The 11,268-nt window shown below is 34.1% G+C and overlaps 1 protein-coding gene across 1 annotated transcript; it reads left to right on the top strand.

Annotated features, from left to right (window-relative positions):
- The first annotated feature begins 6,863 nt into the window (after positions 1-6,863).
- Positions 6,864-11,268, top strand: LOC113768812 (CBL-interacting serine/threonine-protein kinase 8-like). Its single transcript, XM_027313308.1, has 13 exons — positions 6,864-6,932; positions 7,047-7,118; positions 7,226-7,333; positions 7,423-7,497; positions 7,582-7,635; positions 7,767-7,892; positions 8,103-8,192; positions 8,700-8,822; positions 9,558-9,677; positions 9,845-9,961; positions 10,121-10,177; positions 10,251-10,325; positions 10,727-11,268. The coding sequence occupies exons 1-13, from the start codon at positions 6,864-6,866 to the stop codon at positions 10,826-10,828; spliced, it is 1,188 nt and encodes a 395-aa protein (XP_027169109.1). The 3' UTR covers positions 10,829-11,268.

Here is an 11,268-nt window from a genome sequence, read left to right as displayed (position 1 = left end):
TACGATAGCTTCATACACTATAGGGAGGGGAGGGCCTGAAGAAGTTCTGAGGTAACTCGAAAGAGACTGAACCACTATCGGACCAAACGGGTGCACTGCGTACCTTTTTTTAAGCAATGCCACATTTAATTGTGGCAAATTGGTACCCACCCTGCCTCCCACCCCACCAAATCTTAATGCATTGATAGTGGTCATCAGCCCAAAGGCCTAATATAAGAAAAATTGAAAAGGAGATGCCAAACAGGACCCGATACGAGTTCCTCAGTAGAGACAACAAACATTCATCCACAGGTCCAAAGCTCCGACGCGCTATTGAAGTTTTGACAGGGACAGCTGCGCGCCTGCGCCCTGCTGCACATGCAATTTTATGAGAAGTTTTTACAAGAAAGAATTACTGCAATAACTACTTCTGTGTGAAGTTCAATACGATGTAAAACTTGTGTACTTGTGTGCATGTTGTTAGATGAACTCAAAGGCAGGCTTGGTTTGATTCGTGACAATGGAAATTCCTTTAAGCATCCCTCATTTCGCCAAATGAGTTTTTTCATTTTTCACTTCTGAAATATTAACTTTACATCTTTTTACAAAATCAAGTCGGTAAAATTTAGTTCCATTCTAGATTTTTGATAACATTTTATCCTGAATCCATTACGTAATCTATACATGACCATTCTTTTTGGGGCAAAAACATTACATCTTATTTGTAATTAAACAAGTGGCTTGATTCTTATTCATATTTGTCCTTAAAAAAAATTAGGATCTAACCTGAACTATATTCATTTTCTCTTCTGAAAAAGTGAAATCTGATCTAATTAATATTCATTTTTGTCACTAAAAAAAGTGGGATATGATGTTTTTGCACATAAAAAAAAACTGTATGTGGGTCATGCGGTAATTTTAAGCTATAAAGTGATCGAAAACTTAGGTTGAAATCAAAGTTTACTAATTTGAATATGTAAGGAACACTTTTTAAAAAAAAAAAAAAACATGTAGGAGACGTAAAGTTGACAATTTAAAAATGAATAACGAAAAAATTCATCTAACGAAATGTAAAGAAAGTTTTAAACGATTTTCCCTTGTGACAAAGTAATATTTATTTATTAGGTCGCTCCAATAGTAGAGAGAGACAGGCAGATATTGAGGTGAAGTTTTGATGTATAATATTTACATGTGATAAAAATGAATTAAGACCTTAGTTGAGTGTGATGTAAATCTAAGTATTAAAGCATATGGTAGAAAGTTTTGCTATTTTGGCACTATGGCTTGCCCTCCACCGTAGGTCCAAAACCGCAAAAGAAAGGAGAGAAACTTAAAAAAGACGAGAGTAATTCCTTTGGCGTGATTAGTGTGTCATGGGAGAAAATAGTGGCACCTTTTTGTCACTTCATTATAAAACTATATGCACTTTTTTCACCTCCTTTTTCATTTTTATTTGACTCTCTTTTGGCCATTACTGACTTGTACGTTGTTGATGATCATCCACATCACCTGAGTCACCTCAACGTTCACAAGCCCAGGTCACCCAACTCCTCCTCCTTCTACTCAACTGATGAGAAGGACGCTCGCCATATCATTGTGTGTTATGCGGGTAAAATGTGAAAGCAATCCCACATACAAAGAGGACAGTTTATCCCAGAAAACACAGCGCACCTGACCCACCTCTCACGGGTTGGTGATTGAGAGGCAATCTTTGCACTTAGAAGACGGTCAATGGAGAAGATGGGTCCGTTTGAATTTTTTTCTTTCTTTTTTTTTTTTGGAGCTCACCTAAAAAATATTGAAGATCAACAACATGTCAAAATGATAGATATAAATATAAAAAATCTTTAAAAAAAAAGAAAAGAAAATGGGCCATCAATTGACATGTATGTGTCGCGTATATGTTGTATATTGTCTAAAATAAAATTTATCTATTTCTTTTTTCTTCCCAATAAGATGATATGTTAGCACAATTGAAATGAGCACAAACAACAAACTATATCTAGTTGTTATTACAATTGATGGGAATGATAACTCACATGCAATGAGAGAAGGGGTTTTTCTAACAGCCATCATCTCTTATATTTATTTTTTTTCTAATTAATATTATATTTTAAAGAAATATATGACATCTAAAATATATTTTAAATAATGTCCAATGAGCATTCGTTAGACAGACCATGAGAGAAATATCGGCTAACATGTCATGGTTAGAACTCGAACTCCTAACTTTGGTAGGGGAAACAACTTGAAGGCGACCCTATCAAGTTCAATTTTTTTTTTTTTGTGTTATTCAAATAGTTTTTTTTAATATACTTCTCAAAAAATTGTAAGGTTTACATTTGAAACCCTAAATCCATGCACGTTTGTTATCCGAATGTACAAATTCATATTGTTTAAGCATGCACATATATAACACATCTACTCCTTTGGTTCATATATTATGTTGTAGAGAACTGGAATTTTGACACCCTTGGTTAATATCTTCACAATCTTCCCACTTTAATTGACTTAAGACACAATGAAAACTGTGATAAATATATATATAGCTATCAAATAGTAGAAGTAAATGAGGGTACACATACAACCCCTGAAAACATATTGGTATGACAAAGACAATTTCAATGCTTGAGCATACATATCTATTTCCCTGGTTTATATATTTACCTCGTATGAGAATTGATATTCACACACCCCTAGTTGATATTTCTCAACTTACTATTTTCAATTTTCAATTTAAAGAAGTACAGAAAATATCAAATAAAGTTACGTGGATATTATATCCTATCTCAAACAATTTTTTTTTTTGAAATCCTATTTTACTTATATCATAGATATGTTATTCAATTACGTTTTTATTTCACGTATATCATATTATTAAAAATGCCGCAGAAAATCATTCTAAATAGTCACCGACCTAAACACACATGTAGTATTTCGGTGTTCGCATATACACCCAGTCTACGAGCATACAGTTACTTATACACTTCATTGCTTTGGCTACATGCAGTGACCCTGCATCTCACGCGCCACCCCACTTTCCCAATTTCAGCCTCAATTCGCACAGCTCACACCTGTCTCTGTCGTCATTCATTTCATTCAACAGACCGTTCTGACGCCGCGGAGCTGAGGTAAGAGAAGGCTAAATTCGACCTGACGGCCTGACCCCACCATTCTCTTTATCACCCAAACCCAGTCGCAGATGCGCCACTTATGATATGCTTTCCGCCAAGTGCCGTTAGGACATCTCAACCGACAGTTTTTTTGTTTTTTTTTGGTACGGACCTCAATGTCCAACCAATCTATAACAAGAATAGTAGGGTTGATCGAAAAATAAAAAAGAAAGAGAAAGAGAGGGACAGCAATAATAAGATTAAATTAAAAATTAAAATTAGAGCAAAAATCTTCACCAGTCATTCAACTATTGCTTGCTTCGACTTTTGATCATCATACAATTTTTCATCACAAATTAGTTACTAAACTAACAAATCAATTCACTTATGGTCATTTCGTTAATTATTGCTCTAAATCTACAAAATAATCAAAACACGTGTCAAAATGCAAGGATATATTTGTCTACCATGATTTTTTTTATTTATCAAAACACGATTCTAATTATTTAATAGATTAAGAGAAATCATCGATGAAATGATCATGAGTATGCTGATTAGTTAGTTTAATGGCTAATTTGTGACGAAAAATTGTTTGATGGTCAAAAGTCGATGTGAGCAATAGCTTAATGTTTGTTGAGATTTTTTACCCTTAAAATTAAAGTGACGGTCTTATGCCGTTCATTGAGTTGTTTGTTCCTTTCCAAAAATTAAAACAAAGATGCAGTGATTCTCAAGTACCCATTTTTCACAATTGTCACAATAATGTGTTTCAAGTGGAACTTATGATCATATTTAACTAATAATAAGAATTAAAAAAAGGGCTAATAAAATATTTGAGTAATATAAAAATGAACCTAATGGGAAGCCAGTATTGTTTTTATAAACAAAACTGTAGGGATTTGTGTTCTTGTTTCTTATTAGAAAACTCGAAAGATATTAAATGTAATTTATCAAAAAAATTATTAATCACTTTCACAAAAAAAATATGTATGACCAAAAGTTTAATAAATTCTCAACCACACATGACACATATTAGGGGGGGGGGGAAATAAGAAAGCTCATGTTCACAAGATATAAAATCAAGAATGTTGCATCCTAAGTACATGAAGTTTTCAAAAATAGATGAAGGGATCCTAATCTTTTTCTAAACAAAGCAAAGAAAATGTGCTTGACATTGTTAAAAAAAATATATAAGGTTTACAATAAGACAAAGAGTTAATATTTTATATACTGATAGTGTGATGATTTTTTTATACTAACAACTTTGAATGTAGCATGCATATACGTGATTTGAATTTCAAATTTAAATTTATGTTACGTACCAAATCTAAATCTACTAGCATTAAAAAAAAAATTGTATGCGGAAAGTCTATTAAAAATAAGAAAGCTATCCTTAGAATGACATTTAAGAATGTACGGTTAAAGTTGTGGTAGTCAATCTCTAAATCCTCGGCCCAACATTCTTTTCAGATTTGATACCACCATTGAGTTGGGCATTAAATTTCCACTCTGATTGGAGCTTCAAAGTGGAAATGGTGCATCAGATTGGATCATTGCAAAGTCATTGTCTTTGATTAATTTCGATAGTTATTATGCTCTAAAAGTGATTGGACTAATTGTGACTAACCTCGTTGTAGTCTTTATATACATCAACTTTCATCAAAAGGCATGAAATAGAGATTTGGTTTGAATTGCAGATTTCTTGTAAAACTTAACAAATGAAGATCATTTATTGGTAAATTAACGCCGCCCCTCATACTTTTCTTTTATTGTCGACCTCTATGACCAAAATTTATATCACATCAAAAGTTGGAGACATAATTCTCGCATAATTAGGTTCAATTTTATGAGTTAATTTTCTCTTCTATGTGTAAAAGTAAACCTACTCTTGTAAACTTGCTGAATATCATCAATAACTTGTTTTCACATCATGAGCTAATTTCAACACATCTGAGTGTCGTGAGGGGTCTTTATTTATTAGTAGCAGCGGCCTTATTGGCTTGCCCTTGTGGGGTTGCCATCCCACATCGGTTCTGGGGGGGGTTGGGTTTGGGTTTATAAATCCCTGGGAGGACTTCAAGAGTTGCCGGCTTTTGAGGTTTCTTCTGGAATTAGATTTATAAAAACCGAATTTCTAACTTCAGTTAAAAAAGGTCAAGAAGTAATAAAATCATCTTCATCTTGGCTTTACGTTCTTTTGTTTCTATTCTCATTTTGCCCCTTCCATGTCCAAATTTGATGGCAAATAACTACAAAACTAATAATGTGTATCTTTCTTGGGAATTGATATTCAGGTATAGTCAAGAAATTCATAATTTTCAAATTTTACAACTCTTCATGGTTTCTTGTCCTACACACCAGCTTAACAATGGATGGTATACTTTTGATGTATAAATATGCCACTTGGTGGAAGAGAATTGTTTGTTGAGAGGGATAATTTTCTTTCTTGCTTCAAGCAAATATAACCTCTATTATAGACATGTTAAACAACGGATGATGTTATGTTACGTTTTGATTGTTTGTATTGAGAGATCCTATTTCAACTAACCACTTAGTCGTATAATCGCTACAACATGATGATATATGTCTAGGAAACTACCGGTGACTGTATCCTAATTTTGGTCCACTTGTGAAATGTCTTAGTATTTGATTCCATTCAACTCTAGAAAGAACATATGTTTTGTTTGGAAAGATTCTAACACTGAAATGGAAAAAAGAAATGTTAAGAGTACGTTGTTTGAATTACTATTTTTTAAAATTTTTATAGAAAAATATATTATAAAGATTTGATATGTGTGAAGTAAAAAAATGATTGAAAAATTTGTTCACAACAAACATAAATTTGTTTTAAAGAAAAATGGCAATCTAAACAAGGTTGAATTTTAAGTAAAAATTAACTTTAATATCCATTACTGACTCTCATTCCCATTTCCTGAATACTCCCTTGTATTGTATTATGATGCGAAATTGTAATTGTTCTAAGGTTCCGTTTGATAAAACTGAATCTGAATTCTGAAGTCTGAATTCTGAAATCTGAATACTGAAACAATTAATTTGCTGAATTTTAAGCACTGAAAAAAATATATGAATGTCTGAATTTTAATGCTAAACCTATTTATATTGTTTGATAAATATTTATAGCTGAATGCTTAATAAGTTTAATTTGACAATTTTGCCCTTATATCCTTTCATTCAAAAAAAAAAATAAAATCTATGATTTAATTAGTTTAAATTTGTTAGGTATGAAAATGACAATATTTATTTTTAAATCAAATTAATATAAAAGATGAAATATATTATATGAGGAGTATGGAGAAGATCTGAAAGTCATTAAAAAGGGAGAAAGAGAAACTAAAAATAGTTAGATAGAGAATGTTGCTTAATCGGTTGAACTCGGTTGCCAGCAAATCCCATGAAGCGGTTGTTCAGTTGTTGATTTTTTTGACAACTTGATGTTGCATCATTCTAATGATTAATAGCTAAAATTTGGTAATTTTTAATCTACAGTTACCATCCCACTTTTTCACGACTTGAAAGTTGTAGCACCTTTGATGTTTTAGATATATGTGCTTTTTAATTTCTTACATGAAGAGCTCAATGATACTTTTCAAATGGGATTCTCCTCATTAGACGCTAGGCAGTATGTTTTTGTGTATTTTTGTTCATTTTCTTCTGCTGCTCTCGCAACAGCTTACATGTTTTCATGTCCGAGCCTAAGCTTTTCAGAATTTCCATAATTAAATCTCAATGACAGGTCTTGTCATTTTCTTCATGCAGATTAAGAGGGAGATATCTATAATGAAGCTTGTCAGGCATCCATATGTTGTCCGTCTACACGAGGCATGCTTTCAAAATGAAAACTTTATTCCATTCCTTTTCAAATGGAATTGTTATTATTATCTCAGAATTCTATGCAGTTTGCTAGTCTTGCTAATCTTAGTCATCCCATGTTAGGTGATAGCAAGCCGCACCAAGATCTACATCATCTTGGAATTTATTACTGGTGGTGAATTGTTTGACAAAATTGTAGGTCCTTTACCAAATATTGTTTCTTAAAATGGATTTTCTAATATGCTCCCAGCAAAACTTCTAGCATGCTTAGAGGGTCACAATGTTTCGGCATCCATATGTAGGTTCACCATGGAAGGCTAAGTGAAGCTGAATCTCGTAGATACTTCCAGCAGCTTATAGATGGTGTGGACTATTGTCATAGTAGAGGAGTCTACCATAGGGACCTAAAGGTTCTCATTTACTGACCCAGTGACACTTGACTGAATCTGATTTTTATACCTTTTATTGGAATCCTCATGATGCATGCTATGCTTCGCAGCCTGAAAATCTTCTACTAGATTCACAAGGGAATTTGAAGATCTCAGATTTTGGACTTAGTGCGCTACCAGGACAAGTAAGACATCAGAAGTTGATATTTCCTTGCCCAAGTTGTTGAACACAATAGCATTGGGACACTAATAGTAGTTTTTATGCTCAGGGAGTCAACCTGCTCAAGACAACGTGTGGAACTCCAAACTATGTGGCACCAGAGGTATTTCTTTGAACTGGTTCTTGGACTAACTGTAGCTTGTAATTTTATAAAGGGGATTAGATTGTTTACTTCTCCCAGTTTTATTTTATTAAACATTTCCCAGTTGCACGTGATATATGTACCCTCTCTAGGTTTTGAGTCACAAGGGCTATGATGGTGCTGTAGCAGATGTCTGGTCCTGTGGTGTCATCCTTTATGTCCTGATGGCGGGTTATCTTCCATTTGACGAGATTGATCTTACTACACTATATGGCAAGGTATTGTGTTTTCAGCATATCTGCACTATCATGAAAGTTATCAGATACTTGGGTTGCTTTGCTTGACTTTTGGATCTAATCTCCATTGAAGCTTGTTTCTAGTAGTTTTGGTGTCAAGAGATTTGCCACATGTCAAGGAAGCAGTTGGCCATTACATTCATTTATAAAGGATATAAACTATTATGTCATACTGGTATGTATGTTTTGCAGATTGAAAGAGCAGAATTTTTATGCCCATCTTGGTTTCCAGTTGGAGCAAGATCCTTGATTTCTCGAACTTTGGACCCCAATCCTGACACGGTAAGTAAGTCTAACTAGTTTGAGATTCTGAAACCGTAGTTGTTATGCTCTTGTCTTCTTCCAATCGACAATTAGTTGCCTATTTCAGGTTTTCTTCAGTTCTAGGGGCTAGCTTGAGAAATTCATGTATTGAAATTTGCTTTCTTGGAAATTTCTGAGCCAACAAAATACAAGATTTATTGGAGGAGAGCAGGAAGTATCTCGCTTTAACTGATATTTTTAGTAGCATACCAAAGAAAAAGCAATAGATTGGAGTAATCTCGTTACAGAATTTATTAGAGTACTTGCACCTTATTTGTAAAATTTGGTATGATTTGAATGTTGTAAGAACTGAAAACATAATGCACAACCTTGTAACTCAAAAGGTTCTGAGTTTGTAAGGTGCTTCCATTGGTCAGCAGTTTACGCATTTGAATATCTAGGGTAGAGTTTTTCAGAGAAGAGCTTTGTTGGGGACCATTACTTAGTGCACTCACTTTGTGTTACAATGTCTCTTCGTTTATGCAGCGTATCCGAATTGAAGAAATCAGAAATGATGAGTGGTTTAAGAAGGGCTATGTTCCTGTGAAACTTGCTGAAAGTGAGGATGTCAATCTGGATGATGTTAATGCTGTTTTTAATGATGCTGAGGTTGGTGAGAGTAAATTTGCAGCAGCATTTTGCATCATCGTTAGTTCTAGTGATATATTAAGATATGACTGCAATCTATATTTCTTTTTTCTGGGCTTTGGTCCTGTAGTCAGGAATAGGTTGTGATACTTCCACCTGTAGCTGTGGTGATGGAGCATTAGAGGCTATTTGCAGACTTATACTTATAACTGACAAATATCTGTATCCTTGCCTGATGAATCTCTTTGTTTCTTTAAGTTCTTAAGTATATGTATCTCATTGTTCGCTCTTCTTTTCATCACAATAGTTCTTTCATAATCAGCTTTGCAGGTCATAAAGCTTGTAAAATAGTATTCCTTATGTGATTGGGTTCTTAGTATATTGCATGACAGCTTGTTCTTTGTTGGGAAATGCATTAACAACTGCATGAATAGCTACTAAAATGAAAGATGTAATACGCACCTGCATGATGCACATTTTGTTCTTTAACCCCATTACTGCAAGGTCCAATCTGTTTCTTAACCAGCTGTTATGATCTGTGAGGGTGGCTTTCATAACTTAATTCATGATGAAACAAGTTAAAGTTTGTTGAGTAGGTATGCTGTTTTACTATATTAGGAGCGAAATTTTCTGCGCTAACCACAGAATGTTCCCATTTTAAATGACTAGTTTTTATGCTGAGTTTTAATTTCTTCATTCATGGGTCGGAAGTTGGCTCTTTATTCCTCACATTTTCTCCATGTTATTGTGTTGCAGGAAGAACAAACTAATGAGCAATGTGGGAATGAGGATGTAGGGCCTTTGGTTCTTAATGCATTTGATCTAATCATTCTCTCCCAAGGATTAAACCTTTCTGCCTTGTTTGATCGTAAGCAGGTACAAGCACCAAATTATCACCTCAATTTGAATGAATTTTAATTCAAGTATTCATGTTACTTCTTGCTTAATGTTGTAGTTCATAATGCAGTCCCCCTCCCTGTCCTAGTTAATTTTACTTCATCATATCTGATCCAACATTTTCATTGAACCCTGTGGATATACAGGATTTGGTGAAACATCAAACGCGCTTTGTTTCACAAAAACCTGCAAAGGTTGTTTTATCGAGTATGGAAGTTGTTGCTCAATCAATGGGTTTTAAAACCCATATTCGTAATTATAAGGTAGGATACTAGATATGTTACCTACCTTTTTGCAAATCTAGAAACCAGCCTTGTGGCATATTATTTCTTATCCTAGAAACTTTTGTAAAGTTGATCTCTATCTAAACCTGTTAAGTGGTGGAATACATGTTTTGAAATTTTAATTAAAAAATTTCTCAGATGAGGGTGGAAGGCCTTTCTGCAGACAAGGTTTCACATTTCTCAGTATTTTTGGAGGTAAGGATGCAGCCTTCTTACTGTCCTTAACTCTTGACAGACAGTTTTAGTTATGCAATCATTTCCTGAACAGATCTTTGAGGTTGCTCCAACATTTATTATGGTAGACATTCAGAAAGCTGCTGGAGATGCTAGTGAATATCTCAAGGTCAGATACTGGAAATTATTCTACATTATTGCTGTAATTGAGCTTATCGGTATTTGTTATGCTCACTGTTGATCTCTTCATCTTTACTGTTGGAGTTGAGGAAACTAGTAAAAGGGCTATAATACTTACTCGGGTGCTGTCTTTTTGCATTCGCATAAGAGAGAGAAGGTGGTGGTAATGCATGGTTGCTGGAAATTATGAAGTGTTCCAAACTTGTTACAGCACTAGATAGATATTATTGCCTGCTAAACGAATCTCGAGTCTTTGATTGTTGAACTGAGATTTAGTTGTTTTCTGGTAGTAGAGCTGAGAAATAGAATTGAAAAGATAATTTATTTCTTGGATATTTGTTTTGGAACTTGCTACTATAATGTAGTGATTATAAAGAATTTACTCTGCAGTTTTACAAAAACTTCTGTAGCAACTTGGAAGATATCATCTGGAAACCACCTACGGACTTGTGCAAATCAAGGATCTCCCTGGCAAGGAGTAAAAGGCGATGATCTATACTAGTATCCCGAAAGCAATCAAGTCTGTAGGATAGAAATGTTGATGCAATATGGGTCGTATGCATATAATTTACAATACCATGCTTTCCTCTGCCTCCTACCATGCTTTGAGTGATATGGTACTGTCAGTCTGTATTCCCCAGTTTTGTATTAGTTGTGCAAATTAATATGAAGCCCTCATTGATGAAGTCCCCTTAAGTTGGATTGCCTGGGAGACAATATGCTAGTTATACTTACCAATCTTTAACACCCCTCTAGTTGTACTATCACATATAGAGTAGAAGTTGTAACACTTGTACTTCTTGCTCCCTTTTTTAAGAAGTACCATCTGTACTTCTTGCTCCTTTATTTAAGAAGATTGGTCTTTGTTGTAAAATTTTTCACTTTTGATAGTGTAAAAGTTGTACCACTTCATCACCTTTGACGAAGATTAA

Source organism: Coffea eugenioides, chromosome 4 (genome assembly GCF_003713205.1).
Source record: "Coffea eugenioides isolate CCC68of chromosome 4, Ceug_1.0, whole genome shotgun sequence".
Classification (NCBI taxonomy): Eukaryota; Viridiplantae; Streptophyta; class Magnoliopsida; order Gentianales; family Rubiaceae; genus Coffea; species Coffea eugenioides.
This window is presented reverse-complemented; position numbering and strand designations above follow the sequence as displayed.

Excerpts from the sequence above, each read along its gene's own strand:
- LOC113768812 (XM_027313308.1), top strand. The coding sequence starts at position 6,864 with ATGCAGATTAAGAGGGAGATATCTATAATGAAGCTTGTCAGGCATCCA. Across the intron at positions 7,334-7,422 it reads TCTACCATAGGGACCTAAAG|CCTGAAAATCTTCTACTAGA; the intron begins GTTCTCATTTAC and ends TATGCTTCGCAG. Across the intron at positions 8,193-8,699 it reads TGGACCCCAATCCTGACACG|CGTATCCGAATTGAAGAAAT; the intron begins GTAAGTAAGTCT and ends TCGTTTATGCAG.